Consider the following 24,449-nt stretch of genomic DNA (forward strand, 5'->3'; position numbering starts at 1 on the left):
TAAAAAGGGTCATTATTATCTCAAGAAAAGAATCTTTTGCAGGCCATCATCATACATAAAAAAAAAAAAATTGAGTAAAAAGGAAGTTGACCTTTCCAAAGTTACTATTATAATCATGGATTATTCGTTAATTAGACCCCTAGGTTAGGAATCATCCATTATTAAAGTTACTAGTAAATTTGATTCATCTAAGGGATCACCTTTAGCAAAAATATTGAAAGTGATATTCACATGTGATTCTCAAAATAATATTGAAAGTGATAATATAGAAGATGATTATGAAAAGTGATCATGTTCAAGATTAAATTCTCTGATTTATTTTTCTTAAGAGTGAAGATGACATTTATTCTTTATTCTTTGTTGTATTATAAGTATGTAGAAATTGGATGGTTCACAAAATTGGGACCATTTTATCTCTCATTCATTCTCTGTCTCCCATAGTACATTCATATTCCTAAAGATCGAATTCAATTCTTATTAATCTAAATGTGTATTCGTGTTTGCATTAATTAATAGTGATGTAAAAAATATTTGTAGTAGTAATTATTTTTACAAATAAATTTAATTTAATTTAATGCGTATCTTATAGAATTGAATAGTCCATTAATGCATATTAATTCATACAGTATAGATTTGTTCAGCCGCAATCAATTTGTATGAATGTTGTCATAAATGATCAGCTATTCAATATATATGCTTTTATGCTTTAATTTTATTCTATGGAAGACACTAGAAAATGATATTTTCTTAATAAATTATTTACACAATTCATTAATTGGATATAAATAACGTTATGCCATGCATGATCTCACTCTCATACATTAATATTATTGGGTGAGGTGCTTATAGTTGGTTAGATATTGAAACACATCATTCAAATTTTGCGAGTTATGAATATAACCTAAATGAAATTTTGCATTATATATGTGTAAAGTTATATTTGTAGCCATTTTAAATTATAACTGGAAAGGAACTTTAAGTGATACCTCGCCAGTTGATGTTATTACGTTCATAATATAAAAAAGTAAAATAAAGATATATAAAAGACTTTGGTCTAGTGCACTGATATTCGTTTTAAAGTTTTGTTGTTGATGCTTATGTATCTAGTAAATACAACTTATAATAATTTTGTTAAATGAGACTTCAATTACTAGACAGGACACCAAAACATTACATTTGTAAAATGTATAAATTGAAAAGGACTAAAAATTTGACAATAAAACATTACATTTGTAAAATGTACTATATATATTGAAAAGGACTAAAAGCTTGACAATATTTTAATGTTTTTAAAACAAAAGTAATGCCACAATGAATTGGATTTTGAGAGCTCTCTAACCGTAAAATATATTCAATTAGCTTTTTATTCATGATTAATTATAATGATTAATATCATATGCTCAAATTTAAATTTTGCACCTAATTTTTAATGCATTTCCGCACCGAAGTTTTCATATTTTTGTTTATGTGAAATTATTTCAAAATTTTAATTCTTGAATAAATTTAGTTTAGATTCTAATGCACTGAAATTGTTATTGACATTTTTTATACAATTTTCATAAAAAACTAAGCTCATTTTTTTTATTTTCTCTATAACTTCAAATAAATGAATAAAATGGTAAACTGAGCTTATAATTTTTGTAAAAGTTGTATAATTAAAAATATCAATAACAAGTTTTAATATATTCAAATCAAAATAAATGTATAACTCTTTTCTTTTCAATAGAAAGTAGCAATGACGTTCCTAAAATGTTTAATTAAGATAAAGACATAGACAAAATTAAAAGTGAAACCCACCAAAACAAGATGCTAATCATGGACCCCTTTGGCCACGGGAAGTCGATGTACGATTTCAATAAATTAATCAAGAAATTAAATAAGTGGGGATTAATCATTCAAAGTATGTGATGCCCCAATAATACATACATTATCTAACACCTACTCGAGTTCCATCAATACAAAATGCCTAAATATACGACCCAAGAGAAGTAAGATGCGACACAACCAAATAAAATAAACACTTCCATCATTATAGAAATAGAACAAGAAAAATAAAGGAAGACAAAATTGAATGGGTTAGGAATTATCCAAGTGTTCACTTTGAGGTTAGTGGTGGGGTTCAATTAATCGGTGTAGTCCACAAGAAAAATAACCAAATTGTAGACATCATCCATAACTTGATACTATTATTCTTGTTTCTTTATTTATGACTTTCATTCAAAAGGTCCATCAATGTTTTAAGTTTTAACCCAATTTTGATAATGACCATAAATTATTCTAAATGATGATCAAACTATGATCATTTTACTTTTTAAAAAAAGAGAAAATAAAACCATAATTTATTATTTTGCCTTGCACGAAGCATAAATCTATTTATTATGTAAAACATCGAAATATAATTAAAAGCAAGTGTATTCTTTTGTAGTCAAGAAATAAATATAATGGATGATTTGTTATGCAAATTTTATTGAGGATTATTGCCAGCAAATATGAGCAAATGATTTGGAGTTTTAGGATTGGGGGATATGCGTATGTTATGTTGGGCTACATTAGGAAGGATATCCGATTCATATGAATATACAGCTTATATATTAGGTGTGGGTGGGTATATATATCTATTAAGGATTAGGCGCACAAACATTTATTTTTTTATTTTAGATAGTGTGAGAAAAAAATGTTAAATTCTAATCGGTCTCGCAATTTTGTCAAAAAAATATTATGAAATTTGAATATGTTCTTAATTATTTCAAGACATTTTTTTAGTGAAATCGTATTTAGTATACAATGAAAGAAGCACATGTGAAGGTCATCGGTGATGAATTGAACAATATTGTCTATCCATAAAAAACATCCTTTTGTTAAAGAAGATGAACCATATATAATAAGTACGCTATCGTAATTTTCCACTATGAAATAATCATGAACAAATGCAAGGTAGACTGATTTTAAAATTATGAAATGTGCTAGAATTTGACCAAAATTCATATAATACTCTTGTTACAATTTTCTCTATTTTCTATTTTACAGAGAGAAAACATAATTAATTTATTAATCTATTTTTATGCACTATTTTATAAATCACACATATAAAGAGCATATCATATTTGTTGGTATCTTACTACTTTTACTAAATTCGGTTCACTAAATGTAATTGAGATCACAATTTATAACTCAATCCTTTGCTCAATTTTTTTATGATTACGTATTGAATCCCATTTACGAAACTCTAGTCAAATTTCATAGTCATGAATCCGGGACAATCTCACGAATTCATGATAATATTCATGAATTTGAAATTCTCTAACAAAAATCTTAGTACTAATTTATTTTGGTAAATAGTACTGCTTCTTCAATATTGACATTTTCTTTTTAGTTTTTACCATTCAAGATATCCCTTTTTATATTTAGACTCTTCTTCACCTAACTTTTTTCTCTTTATTTATTCTACCTGACAAATTTTCACAAAATTTAGTACTACTACTACTACTATATATTTGCTGATTTTATTTATTAATTTTAATTATACAGAGTAATAGTCATGGTGCAGGCAGAAGTAAATTGTGGAAAGTAAAATATTTATTTGGTCAACCACACCCGCTGACAGCTTTGTACGACTCAGCAGCGGCCGAGTGGGGCCCAGCGTGGACGGTCCTCAATCTTTGACCGTCGAAAGAGGGAAGATATTGGACGGCCCAGATAGCGTCACGGGCGGCATTTCAGTAGCAATTTTGTTACTCCTAATATTATTTCATTTAACCTTTTCCTAATATTAATATTAATATTCCAAAAATTGTCATACATACGCACGCGCGCGTATCAATACTTCCATTTCCATCTTCATTATTAGAAGAAGACCTCTCTCTCTCTCTCTCCAACATAAGGCGAAGGCTCTTCTCGTATCTCGTAGTAGTTGAACCTTTCTTTCTTCGCTTTTGTTTGCAACACAAAGCAACGGGAGGTTGAGGTTGGGGAAGAGGCGAACGCAGGATTATTGTATTGATCCTCGTAAGTTTTTCTCCTTGTCGTTTTTTGGATTGAATTTTGTTCAAGTTTTGTTCCTTTTCGGAATCGTGATTGGATTGCGGAGGAAGCCTAGTTTGAGGAGGATTTTATGTGGATTTTACCATACCTGACTTTGTTGTTGTTTCTGTTTTCTATGGGAGAGATTTGAATATGCAGATTATTCGTTTTCCAGGAGAGAGTGTCGCAATCGATGCTTGAAACGTGTGTTATTTTATTATGTTTGACCAATATTAAGTGTTAAAGCAATCACATAAGATAAAGAGTACTAATACTTGAAAAATTGAAATAGGGAAACTGCACTTTGACTATATGAGTCTCTTATTCCTCCTCATTCTCTGGCATGCGTAATCCAATTCCGCTGAGCTCGTTTTATGGCAATCCTACACATTAGTTTGTTTTGTGATTGTTAATCGGGTAGGAAAAATAAGCTAATGAATTTTGTTGTGGAATATATTGCTTAAATGTTGTTGATCCCACTTTTGTAACTATGATGGATGATTGGTGCTGGCTAAGATTGTTTCCACACACTGGTACAATATTAATCAAATGTGACGAATAAATAGATTATAGTAGATTGTTTTCAGCTTATCTTCATGTAGTCTCTGTCTATTGAATCATATGATGTATTGCTTTATTAGCTGAATTGGATTTCGTTGCCATTTTTTGGTTTGCTTGACTGTTCTTACTATTGACAAGCCAGTGGTTTTTTTCCCTTAATAATGCTATCTTGTTTGTGTTCGATGAGGTCGGAAATATGTGATATGTTTGATCCATCTCATGATTCTATGGTGCTATTTCCTGTCCATTTAGATTAGTTGTGTTAATAAAGGTTTGTGGCTGAGAGAAAATGTTTATTTTTTTTCAAACAGAAATAGAAGTATTCATGGACAGAACCTCTGGTAAAAGAGGAGTGGGCGGGAGTGTGGCTCCAAGAAAAAGTTATAGTGGAACAGCTTTTAAAGAAGCAGCAGCTCAAGGGGATCAGAGTTCTCAATTTTGTAACCGAACTGGATGCAGCGGAAGAGTTAAGTTTGGCCAAAATGCTGGAACTGGAGTCTCAGATACTAGCAAATATTCCAAGTCTTCTTTTCGCTCTTCAAGTGGAAATGAAGTTACTGGGAAGACCAATGCAAAAAGGTCGTATCTTGATTCCAAGAGAAAAGTAACTCAAGTGACATCTGATCCATCAGAGACTAGCCTATCGACAGAGACAGAAACTCAAGAAATTGTGTCTACACGAAGTAGTCTACGTGGATATCAGCCTGAACCAATAGCCAAGTCTAAAGAGGTTAATATGACTGAGCCTGGGAGTTCTAGTGCATCAACTAGTGTTGGTTCTCAAAATATGTTTCGTAGCAAATCTAGATTGCGCAACCGAAGTAATTCACCAGCTTCATCTGTTCCGTCAACCTCTAGAAGCTCTGCACAAGGACCATTTAACAGGACCAATGGGAGCAGGTATGGTTTGCAGAATCTGAGATGCAATTCTATATCAGATGCTATACCACCTAGTTGTTCGCAACCAGAATCAGCATCTGTAAGAAAAAACTTTATTAAAAAGAGAAGTTCAGAAGGAGAAACCAGTTCGTCTTCTAGGGGGAGAAACAATACAGCCTCATCAAACGCAGATATGCATACTTCCCCAACAACCAGTGGTATCTCCGTCTCTGATTCAGCACATAGTGCTTCTGCTTCTGTAGAGGATAGCAGTGGGTCTAGTTCTACTTGGAACCGGAGATCAATGCATGTAAATGCTAGAATGAGGTTTTCCAGCCGACAAGAAGGAAGAAATGGCTCATCTGTTAGGGAACCTGCTGCGAGTTTCTCTAGAAATGATTATGAGACACCTTTTGATGTTGGTGATGGGAATACCTCTCAGCAGTTTTCAGTAAGCGGCTCAAGATCTCACCGTGATAATTCATCGTCAAGAACGTCTTTTGCTTCTGCTGAATCTGGATTGTCACATTTATTGAATCATGATGTATTGCACCGGTTTAACATGGATGGGATTGCTGAGGTATTTTCTTTTCTATGCACTAAGCTAGTTCAATATTCTAATCCCGTATGGTCTTAAAGCAATGTGCTTCTTTGCAGGTTTTAATGGCTCTTGAAAGAATCGAACAGGACGAAGACTGGACAGATGAGGTATTGTTATAATTATATTCCTAACAATATAAAACAAATTATTGTGCTTGGTAATCAACGCTTGTTATCTACAGCAAATACTCGCATTGGAGACCAGATTGTTCCTCAGCAGCCTCAACCTCTACGACCAACACAGGGACATGAGACTGGATATTGATAACATGTCGTATGAGGTTGGGCTTTCTTTCATTTTTATGATGTCTTATTTTAATGGATGGCAACCTTGTACAACGTGTCGCTTTTACTGCAGTCGTTATGTTATATATAATGTTATGTATGAAATCAAAGTGGTCCTCTTCTTTAACAGGAATTATTAGCTCTGGAAGAAAGGATGGGCACAGTGAGCACAGCTCTCTCAGAAGAAGCATTGTCAAAGTGCCTGACAAGAAGTGTATATGAAGCAACCACATCAAAAGTAGAATCCACGGAATCAGCTGATGACATCAAATGCAGTATTTGCCAGGTTAATCTTCTTTTTTATGAGATTTATCAGGAATCGTCTTCACTAAGGCGTTCTTTTCTCAGCATATTATACCTTGGTGATTTAATTCGATCATGTGGTTCAAGAGAATGATGAAGCTATGTATCTTTTGTAGGATGAGTATGTCCCTGGAGACGAGATTGGGACCTTGGTCGAATGCCAGCATGGATATCATGAAACGTGCATAAACCAGTGGTTGCAGGTGAAGAACTGGTGCCCCATCTGCAAGGCCTCAGCAGCACAATCACAACCGTCTCCATCGTTGTGAAAGTGCCTCGTTTATACATAGACGATAGAACCGATTGTGGATTGTCATCGCATGTTCATTGTTGTGAAAAATTTCCCTCACATATCAAGCACATTTTGTGATTTTGTTTATTCTTGTGGTTTTGATTTCCTTCATGTAAATATATCAGTTTGGCGAAAATGTTGACACTCCAGTGTAAACTGTGAGAACTGAATATGAAAATTTATTGGGATTTTATTTACCATGTAGAAGTGGCGCATGTGCACACGAGTGTCAAATCAATTCTTTGGCATAAAATTATATTACTAGGTCACATTCATATTAACATATGTAATACCTGAAAAATGGAATTGTAACTAAATTTGAGATTGTGTTGTAGTCTTGTAGATGAGGTAACACCATCCACAACCATATATTTTTGCCACATCTATATGCTCGACAGTCGACACTCATACCAAACTTAATTATTACTCCCTCCGTCCCAAATTAAGAGTAACTTTTTGCCATAAAAGTCCGTCCCAGTTTAAGAGTCACTTTTAGAATTTTTCATATTTGGTCATACAATTTTACCCCATTCTTCATCAAAATTACATAAAAATGCCATTATCTACATTAAAATAAATCAAAACAAAAATTAAAAGTCAAAAGGGACCCACCTTCAACCAACTCCACCATCTCACTTCCTTTATTACACACTCTACCATCTCACTTCATTTATTACACACTCCACTATCTCACTTCATTTATTACACACTTAAACTCTTTCTTAAAATTCGAGCCATAACAATAAGTGATTCCAAATGTGGGACGGAGGGAGTATTTTTTTTTTCATTTTTTTAATTATTATACATTTCATATTGATTTTTTCATTTTGTTATACGTAAATTTAAAATACTAAAAATAACATTACAATAAATATAAATAGGTCCCAATAAATTAGAAAGCGGCTGCAGCAGCAAACCCTTGCATTTTCGCTCGTAAAATATCTCAATTTGATATTCTATCAGAGCAATCGAATCACAGAAAAAAGGGGGAAAAAGAGAGGAGAGGAAGGAGAAGGGATGCCGGGACTAACGTGCAACGCTTGCAACAAAGAATTCGAAGACGATGCCGAACAAAAGCTCCATTACAAATCCGAGTGGCACCGTTACAATCTTAAACGCAAGGTATTCTATTTATCCAATCATTATTTTCTGGTTATCCAAATGTTGCCGTTAACTATGATAAGATGTTATTGCTTTTTGCCGCTTCTGGAATTGGAGTTTTCGTTATCTATCGCGTTTGTTTTTTGGTCCTTTTAATAATTTTATCTAGAGGTTAATAGTAGAATGTTAGTGTGTTTTTGGAACAATGTTTTCTGTATGTGTGGAATTGGTATTCGAAAGTGGCTATGAGACTCTGTTAGGATTAATAGAAATTATAGGAGGGTTTCTACCGAATTAGCTATGACTACGAGCCGAATCATGAAGTAATTTTGGTCAATCATTGAAGTTCTCATTTGGTATGGGAGTTTTCCTTTGCTTTGAAGCGGATTAATCTCATTTATCATACCCCTTTCTGTAATTGTGGACTTGAGAAGGCCTGTGTGTTGTGAATTTACTTAGGCTACTTTGTTCTGCCCGATTCGATCTTAATCTGCTGCTTGACATACCTATATGTAATTGACCGTGGTGTTCGTTATTGCTGTGAAGGTTGCTGGTGTACCAGGAGTGACTGAAACACTCTTTCATGCTAGGCAATCTGCACTTGCTGATGAGAAAAAGAAGCTAAATGAGACTCCCATGCTTTATCGCTGTGGCCTTTGTGAAAAGGCGTATAAAAGTTTAAAAGCTCTTGAACAACACTTGAAATCTAAGAGTCACTTACTGAGTGTTTCTGAATCAATATGCCCCACGGATGATGGGAGCTGTACAATCATCACACCTCTTACTCGCCGTACTCCAAAGGAACCTTTGCATCATGTGATGGAGGAAGATGAAGAAAGCGAGGAGAGTGACTGGGAAGAGGTGGATCCTAATGAAGATTTACTTGGTGAAGCCAGTGACTCGTTGAAACAATTACAAGTTAATGAGAGTGCTTCCAATGACGATATGGATGAAGATGGGGATGATGATGAGTTTCAAGATTTTGACCCATCGTGCTGCTTTATGTGTGATTTGGAGCATGCTACAATTGAGAAATGTATGGTACACATGCACAAGAAGCATGGGTTCTTCATTCCGGATATTGAGTATCTGAAGGATCCTAAAGGTCTTCTTACATATCTGGGACTCCAGGTAATAATTGTCTTCTCTATCAATTATGTTTCTTGGCATGGATAATTATGCCGGGACTTCAAAAATTGACCCATACTTACATCCCCAGGTTAAAAGAGATTTCATGTGTTTGTACTGCAATGAAAGGTGTCACCCTTTCAGTAGTTTGGAGGCAGTTCGGATGCATATGGAGGCAAAAAACCACTGCAAAGTGCACTATGGTGACGGAAGTGAAGACGAGGAAGCAGAGCTTGAAGATTTCTATGATTACAGCAGCAGGTATATGTTTCTGCATAGTAGTTTTTGCGGCTTCCTACTGGTTGTAACCCTAAACTTCTAGCTATTCTTATTTTCTAACTTCTAGTTTCTGGTTTTAAAGTTACGAGGGAACTGGTGGAAACCAACTGGTTGCTGCTGATGACATGGAGAATGCTATTGCACTTGGTAGTGGTGGCTCTGAGCTTGTCATCACCAGGCGCAATAGCGGTGCAACAACCACAAAAATGCTTGGATCTAGGGACTATTTGAGATACTATCGCCAGAAACATCGTCCCACAGCCTTACACAGTGAGATCACCACTGCATTAGCTTCTAGGTATGTCCATTAGAGCCCTTTCTACTCCATCTATAGCGATTTTGATATGTAAAAGAAAAGGAGATGCAAACTTCAATGTGGAACTTGATGCTATTAATATGGTTGCAGGTACAAGAGCATGGGCCTAGCAACTGTGCAGTCAAGAGAGCATGTAGTCCGGATGAAAGTACTGAAGGCGATGAACTCTACTGGTGTTGAGGCTATGCGCTCTAAAATGGGTATGAAGAGTAATGTCATTCGCAACCTCCCCAAGAACTGCACGTATTAGTCCCCGCGATGAGTTGCTGTTGTTACAGTAGCATTTCGTGTGGCAATATTCCCCCATCCTTCCCATTCTCAGCTAAAATTCGTTACCTGCAGTAAAAAATTTGCTGCATTGAGATTTGAGATGCCAAAATATTGTACGAGTATGTTCGGTTGGTGCTGTATACGACAATATGGCTCGATTGTGATGTCGTTTTCTGTTTGGGCCTGAATCTTAAATCATGTCAGGAATTTGGTGAAACATTGAGTTTTCTATAGACATGTAATCTTATACTAGTAGTAATGCCGTTCGCAACGCTATCTCTTAACCGTCTCTTAACCGTCTCATCTCTTCACTATTCATGGGCCCCACTGTACTTTTCAGCTCATCTCTTAACTAAGAGACAACACCTGCAACCCTCCATCTCTTATCCATCTCTTAACTATTCATTCAATTTCATTTTTTATTTTTAATTCCAACAAATTCCATTAATAAAAAACACACTTCATTATAAACAAAATAAAATTACAATTTAAAATACATAAAAAAATAAAAAAGACATAATTAAAAAACTAGAAATTACAAATTGCACACTTAAACTCAAATAAAAAAAAATGGAGGCAAAGAAGCAGAAGAAGGAGTTCTCTAGTGACGATCATCTAATGGTTGCCAAATTTTGCCCAAATGTGCTCCATTAGATCCTCCTGGAGTTAGGCGTGGGCGGTAGAATCACGTGTCCTTGCCCGAATAGACAACCGCTCTTGCAAAGACGGATGCACTCCCGTTCGAGGCGGACTACTTGCGGTTGAGCTTCCCGGGGTTTCAGGGTCGAACCAATTTCCCGCCTCAGGTCCTTCGTCGGCGACAATCATGTTGTGCAAGATTATGCACGTATACATGATGTCGACCATATTCTCTATAAACCACTGTCGAGCCGGGGCTTTGATAATGTTCCATCGAGCTTGGAGAACCCCGAACGCTCTCTCCACATCCTTGCGAGCAGACTCTTGCTTCTGCGCAAAAAGAGAATGCTTTTCGTCCGTAGGCCTGTTGAACGTCTTCACGAAGGTTGGCCACTTCGGATAGATGTCGTCGGCAAGATAGTACCCCATTTTATACTGGCGATTGTTAGCGACGAAGTTGATGGCCGACGCTTTACCATTCAGAACTTCAACGAAGAGGTCGGAGTTGTTGAGCACGTTGATGTCGTTGATGGCCGACGCTTTACCATTACAAGATAGTACCCCATTTTAACTATTTTTTTCTGTTTCTCTTATTTTATCAATTACTTATTAAAATTTGTGTCATCCTTTAATGATCTATTTATATTGGACGGAGAGAGTAGTACTTCCTCCGTTCCATAGTAGTTTAGTCATTTTGTCATTTTGTTACGTTCCACAGTAGTGTAGTAATTTTTTTTAGTAAAAGTCAACATATTTATTCTCACTTATTACTCTCTCTTACTTTATTATCTCTCTATTTTTTTATTTATTCTTCCTTTGCTTAACTTATTTAAGAGCACATACTTTCTTAAATTGCGTGTTGAAAAGAAACGCTCCGAGAAGTGCCACAAGTAAAAAATATGATAAGCAAGTAGTGCTTTGAGATGATGTGAAATGACGGTGTAGCCGTGTAGATGATTGCGATGACGAGACCATTTCAAGTTACTTTTGCGACGTAAACATGATGTGACATAATGCAATTGTACCTTACATTTGATTAGCATAATGCAATTTACTTAGTACTTGCAATAATTAATTGATACGAAATGTAAACACATTTGAGGAAGGTGGGATTCTTGAATCAAATTGATTCGAATAAATTAGGGAAGACTCAACCACGTGTAAAATAACAAACCCAAAAATTGATTCAAGATTTAAAAAAAAGAAAATGTCAAATGAGGAGAAAGGGACATTGGACCATCAGCCCCCACTGGTAATACAATATATGATTATATTAAAGCACAAAATCAAACATATTCCTTTTGTTGCCATATTCATATCGCCTTCATAAATTAAAGAGCATTTTCATCCTTGCACTCCACTGATTATCCAAGCATCTTTCATTCTTATTCCTTGCACTCAACTACTTAGCAAACATGATGACAAACACTATGAAGCACAATAAATATTCCTCATAAATCAACAAGGCATTATAATGAAATAAAATGAAATGATACATTTATGAACATTGTTTCCATTGACATACAAATTCCAGCAGTAGCTGAATTCAGACATACAGTCATCTAAGAAGCTAAGGGGGTATAATTAAACAATAATAAGAAAGCGGAGCGCGTTAAATTTCTAAAACCAGACACTCCTGCAATCCAAGTATGAGAAACAAGTGACCTAAGAGGAACATCACTGCCAATATGGTTTTGGCATCATCCACTGTTTGTCAACAGCCCGACAGAGATCTGTGAACTTTTCGATTTTTCCATTCCACACCTATGATGAATCTATTCTGTTGCATAATTACTAGAAGAGATCATCAAGAGTGCATAATAACAAATAGAGTACAATGCATGAACTACAGAATGAGGGTAGTTGTATGTCATTGCTAAGGAAATCATAGTAATAACTTCCAAGTTAAAGATAGGATCCCTAAGAAAGAGATACAACTCAGGTTCATCACATGGTCACATGGTAAATTGCAAGAGAATGAGGTAGGATTAAATGCTTACCCTAGTTGTCAAAGAAGCGGGAGCGACGCCTTCGAGAGCTGTGAGGAAAAAGATCCGGTCAATATGCAGAAAAGAGAGAAACTTACAAGCGATATAGATATTCTTAGTGCTCATTTATACACCTTGAATAGATATGACAATACCAAATTTGATTTGCCAAGAAACACATGGTGTGTTAACTCATAAACCAACAATTCATGTGGTAATAGAAATCCTAACAGATTTTACTTTCTTCCTTTTTAGGAAGGAGGCAAATCAATATTTTGGAAGAGCGCCAAGAATAATCAACCTTACAATATAAAGGAACATAAAGAACGTTAATGCTCACCTATGTTCTGCAACTCTTCGTCTGGATAATGCCCTTGCACTCATATATTCATCATCAGTCTCATCAGCTCTGTAATCTGCATATTCCGCAGACGACACAGAACCCTCATCAGAGTTTGAAGTATCAAAACTCAAACGGTGGTTTCCTCTTCTTGAATCACTGACTCTTGATCTTCTTCGGTTTCTAGATGCCCTAAAGTTATCAAAAACTTGATAGAGAATACAGGATGTCCACCAGTTTCCCTCATCCCCAGGGAAGTCATCATAATCATCTCCAGAGTGATCATCTCCATACTCGATAACATAATCACCCAAAACCACTCCACGTGGAACTTCTGAATGAATAGTACTTAATACATCTATGATCTCAGCGGACTGCTGGAAATTGTCCCAATCAAGCTGGCGTGCAGGATCTATTTTTGAAGGGCAAGCATGAGGATGTTCCACCTGGGCATGCTTTCGGAGCTCAGAATAAGTACCTGCAAATTGACAGTTTTCCTCTTCACAGCAACGTTTCTTCTCATCCAGACAATTACGAGCCTTATTGACCACTACCCATCCAGTGACTTCTCCTCTGCACAGGGGGCAGGCTGGTTTGCTCTCGGATTCTGTACACACACACTGTATATTTTCAGCAGTGCTTGGAGATTTGCCTTCTGGTGACATTCCATTTGCTTGTTTGAAGCGTTGCAGACAATTGGAATGCAAATGATCCGTGTCGCACACAAAGGAACGGCACCCTTTTTCATATGATGCACATTGGAGAAGAACAGCATTGTGAGGAAAGTCCAAGCATATGGGACACATGACATCGTCCCAGTTGGTATGCAACTGAATCTCCTCCAGCATAAGTGTATCCTGCTTTGAACTCTCTTCCACCATGAGTTCCGGAGACTGAAAAATTAAGTTCCCTTAAACAATGCATCAAGTACAAAAAGTAAAACATCTGTCATCTGCCTCAGTATATTCAATTCAGTCTACTTCGTGCCTGCTTTACAGTAGCTCTAACATTGTCACATGAAAACATCATCCACGAAGATATCAAAAGATTTCAACGATAATAATGCACACAATACGAACATCTATGAAACTCTTCGGCAGTTATACCATCACTTTTCCAAAAACGTGCAACACTAAACATCTCATTAGACTAAAACAACAGCAAACGTAAGAGTAACTCAGCCTCCAACAACCACTCACAAAACATATTCAATTACAAATGATCAAAGAAATTTTAAACCTATCATTATTTATACTAATTCCCCAAAATTTGACAGCATTGCAATTGTTTACTACATTTCCAATATCAAGATAAGAAAGTATCATCTTGAAATCAGAAATTACATAAAAAACTCATCAAATTAAAAATATATACACAATATTCCAAATTTTCTATTTTTCACATTGAACAAGGGCAACAAGATTATCAGCTGCTCGCTTCACTAAAACATCAAAATACGTCACTCACAAAATTCCTTTATCCCCTTCACACAAAACAGAGAATCAAGAAATTAAAAAAGGGGGAAAGAGGCTGAATACCGCAGAATAATAATACGTCACTCACAAAAATCCATACACAGTTGAAAGCAGCACTAAACCAATTGGCCAAATAATCAAACAAATCCGATTCAATTTTTTTCCAATACAGTCAAGCAACTAGGAAACATACTCCCCTAACGAATTCACAAAAAATCGGCGCGCTTGAACATGTGCAAGCATATAGTAGAGCAAGAGAGAGGAGAAAGAAACCTGGTCAATTAAAAGCTCTTGAAAAATTAGTGAAAATGGAAAGTAAGCTTGAATTGAGAAGATGGGTGGGCTTTGTTGAATATTGAGGGTGGGTGGAGGGCAGTTTCGTCATTCATCACCCGTTTACTTATTCAGGTCAAACACAGTGGTATATTTATTTTACCGTGTTTTTTGGGATAAAAATGAACATAATTAAATATACATAAATCATGAGGAATAATTACAAAATGCATTAATTGTTAATTAATACGTACTCCATATTATTTGGAAAATAATCTTATTTTTTCATTTGGATCTTTCATCAAAATTGGTGTTTATTTATTAATTTTAAATGTGGCGAATCTCTTCTTAGACGAATAATATTTGCAATCATTTTTCTCTATCTAGAGTACTTTACTGATTTTAAATTAAGACATCTATAATCTTAATCAGCCTCATTTTAGTTATAATTCATTTTTTAGATGTCACATCAATATATATGTTAAATGAAGGTCGTTTCATGAATTATGCTTCTAGGACAGCCATATCTATAGAGGCAAGAAAACTTATGGTAAAACATTTACCAAAGGGTCTGATTAAATTTTAGAATTTTTATTCCCTCCTTATTTTTGATGCACTTGATTTAAGTCCGCAGTTATTGTTAGGAGAAGGAAGTTGCATCAAAATGATTTATAAAAATAATTGGAAATTAATTGAACCAAACAAACTCGGATGAAACGGGAATACTCTCTTCGTCCCGCTATAAGTGACCTATATCTATATTTTGGGTTGTCCGTGGCATAATCTAAAAAATGAAATTTTTATACATATAAAATTCCTTCATTTTGTTTATTATTCACCTGCTTCATCTTTCTTTTTCGTAAGGAAAGAATATGATGGATATAGTCAAATGATAATTTTCTCATGTAATCAAGAAACATACTCCATATATTAAACATTATACTGGTGTGAAATCAGCCTAGTGGTAGCAGTTGACTTTCCCCCTCAAAAATGTACTTAAAAAATTTGACAAATAGGAGTATTATTTTTCTTTTTAGGTCAAGCTATGCCTATGGGGTTTTTTGTATTGTTCTTTGCATTTATTAGTATAAAAGAATTTATGTTCTCTGGTGTTTTAGACTTGACAACATTTATGTAAGTACTATTTGCCTTGTTGCTTTCTCTTAACACATGAATGTATCTGATGGAATGAATGTTGTGCTGAGACAGGGGACAATAGTTCTGCTGTTGGCTCTCACTCAATCACACTATTGCTTTCTATAAAGTATAGAAACTCCTCCTTTGTGATTTTGCCATTCATTGATACAAGTCCCATATTTATGGAGAGAAAGTGTTGATATTTCTCCTCCCTCTTATTGTTTCTAATTTGTTGCTAATATAGAATGGAGAAAACTTGTGTTTCAGTTTGACCCATTTTTCTTCTTATCTGGTCAGTTTGCCTGTTACTCAGATGAACTACTTTTTGGTATATGAAAGTCTTATGGAAGTTTTGTGTTTTGAGATAAGGAATCAAATTAAGTGTGGCATTGAGATGGGATGGATACCAACAAGCATACTTGAGTTTTATTGATGATGAGGATATGAGATAGGGAGAATAGCCAAAAATGTTTGTGGCTTGAGACTTACACTTGGGTCATGTGAATAAAGGATGCACACACTAATAATGCTACAAAAGAATTTGATCCTTGGCATATATTCCTCATGCCACCTAATTCAACTTAAATTACAATCTAACAATATCCCTGAGAATTTAGAGTTTGAAATAAGCAAAAAATAAACATATCAAAAAGCTCCCACATGCAGAGAGTTAATGTTAATTAAAGCTTATTGAGAGTGATCATAGCCATCTCATAAACTATGATCCATTTAATTATTAAACTAATGATTGATTTGTACACAAGATTTCAACTTTGAAGCTTTTCACTATTTAATTTGAGTATGATGGAATATTAAAATGATTGACATAAATGTTTATTAAGAATTTAAGATTAGAAGAACATGATTCCGATTCCCTGAGACAGACTCCAACTATTTATTCTTATGGACCGATGCTTTTTCTAGTGCTATATCTTTCATTTTCTTTTAATTTTAGCCCCTCAAAAAAAGAAAATAGTTATAAAATAAATAACATATATATGCTACCTAGTAATTGTCCAAAAATCTGACACGTCTCACAAACAAAAAGAAATCAATTGTTCATCCCATGAATAGTGCTACTTTTATAATTCCATTTCACAAAGTTTGGGTTTTAGGTACTTTGGAATAAGACATCCACTATTAAGAAATGTACTACATAAAATTAAATATACTGTTTTAGAAGATAATGCAATTGGAAAAAAAAAATCAAATACTCCTATATATGTTCAGTTTGGTGTTTGATCACTTGGTGTAATTAAATTAAACTTGGTTGATTTTTTTTTTTTTTAGAGTTTAGTCACATATAACGTACTCTACTCTAATTCCTTACTCATTTTGTATTCTGTTAGAAAATAGTGGTAACTTTTTCAATTTCTTATTTGATGAGGCAATTATATTTGATACAACTAAGTTCCATTTTCTCAAATAAAACTAATGTGTCCATTTTCCTTTCTACTTATCGTTAGGAATAATTGAACTCTCTTTGTTTAAGTATTCATAATCGAATTAGTCCTTACAAAACTCATGATTGTTTTAAAGAGGCAAAGTAGCTTGAAGCATAGATTAAAATTTCAATGTCAATTTCAATTTCATTAAGAATAATTGGACTATCTATCTTTACAAACTCATGATTGTTTGAAAGAGGTAAATTGGCCTGAAGCATAGATTCAGTTTCAGTTCCAATTTCAATTTAGATTCGATAGGGAATTGTAGTCAAACTATTCATATTACAATTGGAATGAAGTTGATTTACTTATCTTTCTTCATTAGTTTCAGAGTCCAAATATTCAGTGCTAATTTCATTCAACCCTCGAGTGGGATGATTACCACAAATATATATTCCTGTGTGTTTGAAATATATTTTTCAATCATTAATTGATGTGTAAAATAATACTCCTAATTATAAGCGAAAAAAAATAACTCACATCTTGATTTTAAAGATAAAATTCAAAATCATAATATAGTTGTCTTCCTTTAAATCATAATAACTCACATGGTCCGAAACGTGAACTATAATCGTGAATAGAAGCCATGAACCCCAAATAGAGAAGCCCTAAAATTCAGACGTCAATATGAATAATGATTAAAAAAAGGCCTAAAAGTGATTTAAATGATGGAAATGATATCATTTCAAGTGTACCTAGTCTCATGAGACAAAAAATGGTTATTTTTTTTATCAATAACTAATTTCTTGTAGTACTGAAACAATATTATGAGTAAAAAGTGATAAACATTCAAATGTTAGAGGATTGGAAACAAAAAGTGTTTTTTTGATAGTGAAGAAGGAAAAAAGGTAACAGCTTCACATGATTGCAATATGTATGTATGATGAAGGTAAGGTCCATGTGAAAGTTCATCAAAAAAGTACAATTGGATCAAAAAGGTCAAGCCCACACCTCTTCACATGAAGAGATTATGTCCTCAAACAAACAAATCATAATAAAACAAAATAATAGTACTTCAATTTCCATATATTATTTACTGAAAAATCTAACCCATCAAGTAGTGGGAGGTTGGCAAGGAAGAGTCGAGAAAAGCATGATTTTCTCAAAGAAATGTAGTGATCGATCATAATTGACAGCCACCATTACGTACCAAAATAAAATAAAGTAACTTACTATTACTATTTATTTTATAGAAAGGAAAAAAATACTACACATTATCAAAATTAAATATATAAATACTTTAACCCGATTTTCTGATTTTACAATTTTTGTATTAAAATTTGTGTCGTTCACTATAAAGACCATTTTTTGGTGAAAGTAAGGAGTAAAAATTTGTCTCAATCAATAGGGACAGTAAAAAAGAAAGGGAAATGATGCTAAGAAGAAAGCATAAGCCATTGGCTTTGGATCTTGCATGTGAATTTAAAAGTTGATAGTCTTTTCTTACTTTTTTTGGTTGTGCTTCTGCCCTTTGCCCAATCTTGACACACATATATGAGTGTGTCATGTCATCCATTTTACTTTGTTGGATTTATATGCTACTCAACCCCCTCTTCATTTCTCCTACTACCAAGTCACCTCTATCTCTCTTCATTCTCTCTCATCCAAGCAAGAATCATGGTCTTTCACTAGCTTCTATCTTCTTGAAGTTGATTAATTTTTGAGCTCTTTTTGTGTCTTCTCCTTCAACATGGGCAGCACAAAAGGCATCAGTCTTGAAGAGATCAAGAATGAAGCTGTTGATTTGGTTTGTATCAATACATACATGTACCTAATATGCATGTGTGTGTGTGTGTTTTCTTTCTTTCACAAGAGTGTGTTTTGTTTTGTTTTGTTATACACTTTGCTTGATATTCTTGAAGCTTTTATCAGTTTTATGCAAAGATACATGCTTGTGGGACTTGGTTTACTTTAGCAAAACTATGCATACATTGGGGTGTGTATTTGTGTGTTTTGGTTTATAGTATATGCTAGAAAATTTGATTACTTATAGTGAATTTTCATAAATTTGTACATCATAATTTTTATGTTATTTGCATGTTTCATGTAGAGGTATTGAAGCATGCAAGAATTTTGTTTGGAAATTGATTAATTACTATTTTATTGTGATTTTGTTGTAGCATGTTGCATTCCATGATCTCTGCTCACAAAGAACTAAGTAAAGCATTTAATTCCTTTTTTTTGCTTGGAATCAAAGCTAAATTCTAGTTGGTGCATGTGGAAATATAGTTGGCTTCATTTTCTTCTCAACAGGAAAAAAATCACTCTTGGGAAAAGTGAACAATAAGACTTTTCTCTTTTTTATTTGCAAATTATGGCAACAGTTTACTACAATTAGAAATGATTCTGGAGAAAGGTTCATCTTACTTTGCTAAGTCGAATGATTTCTTTGAATATCACAACAAATCAAGTATTATTTTAATATTTGCAATCAAGATAACATCCGAATCTTAGTATGCATATATCATCACAAACTGCCACTATATATATGGAGTATTATCATATAAAGTTTTTTTTTTATTTTGTGTTTTTACTAGGCATATAAAGCGTATTAAACACTTAACAATTGATTTTACAGAGTTTTTTGTTACTTTTTTTGTATGATTCTTTGCTTTGCTTATTCTTCTTCTTTTTAGAGAGCTTTAATTGGTTTTGTTTACATCATTTATGTCTGTCACATGTTGCACATTGCCTTCACCAAGTTTTTGTCTTTTCAAAGGCAGATGAGAATTAACACAAAAAGAAAATATAATAAAGTGAAAATATTTTTTTACTTTTTTGAGTAAAAAGTGATAGTAATGTTGACATATTTGATTTGTTAACTAACACCTTGTATAAGTTAGTTCAAGTGAGCTTCTACAGAACTTTTGTTTAAGATGAAACCTGATATAATAATCTGATAAATGTATGCCTTGATAAACATCACCAAGTGAATGAAAAATAGTGATGAATTGAAGAGGAGAGAAAGCTGGTTAAATAGGATCATTTTTCAATATATTGAACAACAATTTGAATGTCCAATTTGCAGGAAAGGATTCCTGTAGACGAAGTATTCGAGCAGCTAAAATGCACGAGAGAAGGCCTTACTTCGGAGGAAGGAGAGAACAGGCTGAAAATATTTGGTCCAAACAAATTGGAAGAGAAAAAGGTTTGATCACATTGTCTTGTTTCTTCATCAAATTCTGTGTTGAATTATACTTATTATGTTTGAGAAAGAAATGAGTGTTGGATGATTATGACATGTAGGAAAGCAAGCTTCTCAAGTTTCTAGGCTTCATGTGGAACCCACTGTCATGGGTCATGGAGGCTGCAGCCCTGATGGCTATAGTCCTCGCCAACGGGGATGGCAGGCCTCCCGACTGGCAGGACTTCGTTGGCATTGTCGCGCTTCTGTTCATCAATTCCACCATCAGTTTCATCGAAGAAAACAATGCTGGCAACGCTGCTGCAGCTCTCATGGCTGGACTCGCGCCAAAAACCAAGGTATAACTTGATTGATGGACTCAAGATTTCAGTTGCAAGAATGTTTTATGACTTATGATGTGGTTTAGGTCTTGAGAGACGGTCGATGGACTGAGCAGGACGCGGCCATCCTTGTCCCGGGTGATATAATAAGCATAAAGCTAGGAGATATCATCCCTGCTGATGCTCGTCTCCTTGAAGGCGACCCCTTGAAAGTCGACCAATCTGCACTGACCGGAGAGTCCCTCCCAGTAACCAAGAGCCCCTCGGATGAGGTCTTCTCCGGGTCAACGTGCAAGCAAGGAGAGATCGAGGCTGTTGTCATTGCAACGGGAGTCCACACGTTCTTTGGCAAGGCTGCTCATCTGGTGGACAGCACCAACCAAGTTGGACACTTCCAGCAGGTTCTGACCGCCATCGGGAACTTCTGCATCTGCTCCATCTTCGTGGGGATAATCATCGAGATCATAGTCATGTATCCGATACAGCACCGCAAGTACAGGGATGGGATTGACAATCTGCTGGTCCTTTTGATTGGAGGGATCCCCATTGCCATGCCAACCGTGTTGTCCGTTACCATGGCTATTGGATCCCACCGGCTCTCTCAGCAGGGCGCCATCACGAAACGAATGACAGCCATAGAGGAAATGGCCGGGATGGACGTCCTCTGCAGTGACAAGACAGGAACACTCACTTTGAACAAGCTGACTGTTGACAAGAGCCTCATTGAAGTTTTTGTGAAGGGATTGGATAGGGAGCAGGTGATTTTGCTCGCTGCTCGGGCTTCGAGAACTGAGAATCAAGATGCCATAGATGCTGCCATTGTAGGGATGCTTGCTGATCCAAAGGAGGCGAGAGCTGGTATAAGAGAGGTGCATTTTCTGCCTTTCAACCCTGTGGATAAGAGGACTGCATTAACCTACATAGATTCCAATGGGAACTGGCATCGAGCGAGCAAAGGTGCACCCGAGCAGGTATGCTAAAGCCTTAAAGATTGGCTCTCTCTCAAAAATACTTTCACCTATAATTATAGCCTTTTTCCCATCTGTGTAGATATTGGAACTTTGTCATAGCAAGGAGGATGTGAGGAAGAAAGTTCATTCTGTTATAGATAAGTTTGCTGAACGTGGGCTTCGTTCTTTGGGAGTTGCCAGACAGGAAGTTCCTGAGAAGACGAAGGAGAGCCTTGGAGGGCCGTGGCAGCTCGTTGGCCTGCTGCCTTTGTTCGATCCGCCTAGGCATGACAGTGCAGAAACAATCCAGAGAGCCTTGAATCTTGGTGTGAATGTGAAGATGATCACCGGTAACGAATCACATGGTTTTTTAGTTTCTCAAACAGTTACTCACTCGTTCCTCGTTTCTCAGGTGATCAGCTAGCCATTGCAAAGGAGACGGGGCGCAGGCTTGGAATGGGGACGAACATGTACCCTTCCTCGTCGTTGCTTGGACAAGACAAGGACAAATCTATAGCAGCACTTCCTGTGGATGAGCTGATCGAGAAAGCCGATGGCTTTGCTGGAGTTTTTCCTGGTGAGTTTACCTTAATTTTTCGTCTATTTCTGTTTCATGCTAATCAACGCTGTAATATGAAACTGTTCCATGTGAACGAACTGCAGAGCACAAATACGAAATCGTGAAGAGATTGCAAGAGAGGAAGCACATATGTGGTATGACCGGGGATGGTGTGAACGATGCTCCAGCTCTGAAGAAGGCAGATATAGGCATTGCTGTTGCTGATGCAACGGATGCTGCTCGAGGCGCATCAGACATCGTCTTGACAGAGCCGGGGCTGAGCGTCATCATAAGCGCTGTGCTCACGAGCAGGGCTATTTTCCAGAGAATGAAGAATTACACTGTGAGTGTGTTTGCTCATTTTCATTTCATCACTCTCTGCATCTTTATCTGCTGCATAAATCACTAAACTGTTACTATATTCGATGTCTTTCTGCAGATATACGCCGTCTCAATCACAATCCGTATAGTGGTAAGTGTTCGAAAAACACTCAAAACGCCATGTCTCAGCACTAGCTTTCTCCTAATCAGGCAAAAGTGAAACTCTTTTTTGTTCCGTGCAAAAAAATACAGTTTGGATTCATGCTTATAGCTCTGATATGGAAGTTCGACTTCGCTCCGTTCATGGTTCTGATAATTGCCATATTAAACGACGGTTAGTTAACTGTTAAGCTCCAAAAATGCATCATAATCACTGCCTAATACTACATATCACCACATGTATTCACACACTGCATATGACTAATAGGAACAATCATGACTATCTCAAAGGACCGGGTAAAGCCATCCCCGGTCCCAGACAGCTGGAAACTCAAGGAGATTTTCGCCACAGGAGTCGTCTTGGGAGGCTACTTGGCATTAGGGACAGTAGTATTCTTCTGGCTCGTGAAGGACACCACTATTTTATCTGTAAGCACGAGGTCTCGAGTTTTCCTAATTTTACGCGCATTTTAGTCATTTCTCGATTCCCGTTTATTTGCAGGACAAGTTCGGTGTGAGGCCTTTGAAAGACAGTCCTGAGGAGATAATGGCTGTGTTGTACCTGCAAGTGAGCATTGTGAGCCAAGCCCTCATCTTCGTGACAAGGTCTCGTAGCTGGTCGTTTGCTGAGCGGCCAGGGATGTTCCTGCTGGGCGCTTTCCTGATAGCTCAGTTGGTAAGAGCATCATCTGCAAGAGCTGCTGCATTCATCATTATTGTTATGATGCTGACTCTGATATTAGCCGATTTTTTGTGATAGGTAGCGACGTTGATAGCTGTTTACGCGAACTGGACGTTTGCGAAGATCAAGGGGTGCGGATGGGGCTGGGCGGGCGTTATCTGGCTCTACAGCATTGTCACTTACTTCCCTCTCGACATCCTCAAGTTCTGCATTCGCTACGTGCTGAGTGGGAAGGCATGGGATAATCTTTTGGAGAACAAGGTACGTTTTCTCTTCCACGAAAATCTTTCTAGGTTCGTTGGTTCGACCAGATAGGGGTGTGATTGATAGCATATGAGTAGCTTGGTTCGTTTACGGGCTAATGCATAAGCTTTCATTGTTTGTGTATAGACTGCATTCACCACCAAATCCAACTATGGGAAAGAAGAGAGAGAGGCTCAGTGGGCTGCTGCACAAAGGACTTTGCATGGCCTTCAGCCACCAGAAACCTCCAATCTCTTCAACGAGAAGAACAGCTACAGAGAGCTGTCCGAGATCGCTGAGCAGGCCAAACGACGAGCAGAGGTCGCGAGGTACTAAAAAATCCCCCCAACTTCAACAAACACACACACTGTCATGTGATATGTATGTATTGGTGAGATTGCATTGGCTTTGTGATGCAGGCTGAGAGAGCTGCACACGCTCAAGGGGCACGTCGAATCTGTGGTGAAGCTGAAAGGACTCGACATCGATACGATCCAGCAGCATTACACAGTCTGATCCAATCAATGTGTGGTGAAGAAGATGAAGAGATGCATGTTGTTGTTTTAAGTAATCAGCTTATAGATAGTTAAACTACTTTTTATATATAATCTGTAGACCTACTTGAAGAAGCTTGAAGCAGGAAATTATAATAGGATTCTGAGGTTTACCATGAATAATGAAATATTATATTGGTTTTTCCTTACTCTAATGTGACAATACCATAATATTTTATGTATGT

At 36.0% G+C, this 24,449-nt stretch overlaps 4 protein-coding genes across 8 annotated transcripts; 3 read left to right on the plus strand and 1 right to left on the minus strand.

The window, feature by feature from the left end:
* The first annotated feature begins 3,832 nt into the window (after window positions 1–3,832).
* On the plus strand, window positions 3,833–7,138 carry LOC125216886 (probable E3 ubiquitin-protein ligase HIP1). Its single transcript, XM_048118670.1, has 6 exons — window positions 3,833–4,005; window positions 4,893–6,040; window positions 6,118–6,168; window positions 6,243–6,341; window positions 6,476–6,631; window positions 6,765–7,138. Exons 2-6 carry the CDS (start codon window positions 4,907–4,909, stop codon window positions 6,915–6,917), a joined length of 1,593 nt encoding a protein of 530 aa, XP_047974627.1. The 5' UTR covers window positions 3,833–4,005; window positions 4,893–4,906; the 3' UTR covers window positions 6,918–7,138.
* A 704-nt stretch (window positions 7,139–7,842) lies between these two features.
* LOC125216793 (cytoplasmic 60S subunit biogenesis factor REI1 homolog 1-like) lies at window positions 7,843–10,269 on the plus strand. The gene is made up of 5 exons (XM_048118565.1): window positions 7,843–8,062; window positions 8,588–9,172; window positions 9,261–9,430; window positions 9,531–9,746; window positions 9,855–10,269. Exons 1-5 carry the CDS (start codon window positions 7,958–7,960, stop codon window positions 10,012–10,014), a joined length of 1,236 nt encoding a protein of 411 aa, XP_047974522.1. The 5' UTR covers window positions 7,843–7,957; the 3' UTR covers window positions 10,015–10,269.
* A 1,879-nt stretch (window positions 10,270–12,148) lies between these two features.
* LOC125216704 lies at window positions 12,149–14,785 on the minus strand. Of its 5 annotated transcripts, none has more exons than XM_048118466.1 (4): window positions 14,750–14,785; window positions 13,002–13,894; window positions 12,674–12,711; window positions 12,149–12,453 (listed from the first exon to the last, which is right to left on the minus strand). In XM_048118466.1, exons 2-3 carry the CDS (start codon window positions 13,880–13,882, stop codon window positions 12,675–12,677), a joined length of 918 nt encoding a protein of 305 aa, XP_047974423.1. In that variant the 5' UTR covers window positions 13,883–13,894; window positions 14,750–14,785; the 3' UTR covers window positions 12,149–12,453; window position 12,674. The 5 variants fall into 5 exon arrangements, with proteins under 5 accessions (XP_047974423.1, XP_047974424.1, XP_047974425.1 ...); XM_048118467.1 differs by having other exon boundaries at window positions 13,002–13,911; window positions 14,750–14,776; XM_048118468.1 differs by lacking the exon at window positions 14,750–14,785 and adding an exon at window positions 14,540–14,738.
* A 4,077-nt stretch (window positions 14,786–18,862) lies between these two features.
* Window positions 18,863–24,446, plus strand: LOC125211931 (plasma membrane ATPase 4-like). The gene is made up of 14 exons (XM_048111894.1): window positions 18,863–19,078; window positions 20,360–20,479; window positions 20,578–20,814; window positions 20,883–21,767; window positions 21,847–22,096; window positions 22,159–22,323; window positions 22,410–22,648; window positions 22,745–22,777; window positions 22,879–22,960; window positions 23,054–23,214; window positions 23,288–23,461; window positions 23,546–23,728; window positions 23,858–24,039; window positions 24,130–24,446. Exons 1-14 carry the CDS (start codon window positions 19,022–19,024, stop codon window positions 24,224–24,226), a joined length of 2,865 nt encoding a protein of 954 aa, XP_047967851.1. The 5' UTR covers window positions 18,863–19,021; the 3' UTR covers window positions 24,227–24,446.
* The last annotated feature ends 3 nt before the right edge of the window (window positions 24,447–24,449 follow it).

Source organism: Salvia hispanica, chromosome 3, assembly GCF_023119035.1.
Source record: "Salvia hispanica cultivar TCC Black 2014 chromosome 3, UniMelb_Shisp_WGS_1.0, whole genome shotgun sequence".
NCBI lineage: Eukaryota > Viridiplantae > Streptophyta > Magnoliopsida > Lamiales > Lamiaceae > Salvia > Salvia hispanica.

Excerpts from the sequence above, each read along its gene's own strand:
- LOC125216886 (XM_048118670.1), top strand. The coding sequence starts at position 4,907 with ATGGACAGAACCTCTGGTAAAAGAGGAGTGGGCGGGAGTGTGGCTCCA. Across the intron at positions 6,041-6,117 it reads ACATGGATGGGATTGCTGAG|GTTTTAATGGCTCTTGAAAG; the intron begins GTATTTTCTTTT and ends GCTTCTTTGCAG. Across the intron at positions 6,632-6,764 it reads TCAAATGCAGTATTTGCCAG|GATGAGTATGTCCCTGGAGA; the intron begins GTTAATCTTCTT and ends TATCTTTTGTAG.
- LOC125216793 (XM_048118565.1), top strand. The coding sequence starts at position 7,958 with ATGCCGGGACTAACGTGCAACGCTTGCAACAAAGAATTCGAAGACGAT. Across the intron at positions 8,063-8,587 it reads GTTACAATCTTAAACGCAAG|GTTGCTGGTGTACCAGGAGT; the intron begins GTATTCTATTTA and ends ATTGCTGTGAAG. Across the intron at positions 9,173-9,260 it reads TTACATATCTGGGACTCCAG|GTTAAAAGAGATTTCATGTG; the intron begins GTAATAATTGTC and ends TTACATCCCCAG.
- LOC125216704 (XM_048118466.1), bottom strand. The coding sequence starts at position 13,882 with ATGGTGGAAGAGAGTTCAAAGCAGGATACACTTATGCTGGAGGAGATT. Across the intron at positions 12,712-13,001 it reads CGAAGAGTTGCAGAACATAG|CTCTCGAAGGCGTCGCTCCC; the intron begins GTGAGCATTAAC and ends TTTTCCTCACAG.
- LOC125211931 (XM_048111894.1), top strand. The coding sequence starts at position 19,022 with ATGGGCAGCACAAAAGGCATCAGTCTTGAAGAGATCAAGAATGAAGCT. Across the intron at positions 20,480-20,577 it reads ACAAATTGGAAGAGAAAAAG|GAAAGCAAGCTTCTCAAGTT; the intron begins GTTTGATCACAT and ends TATGACATGTAG. Across the intron at positions 22,324-22,409 it reads CTTTGCTGGAGTTTTTCCTG|AGCACAAATACGAAATCGTG; the intron begins GTGAGTTTACCT and ends AACGAACTGCAG.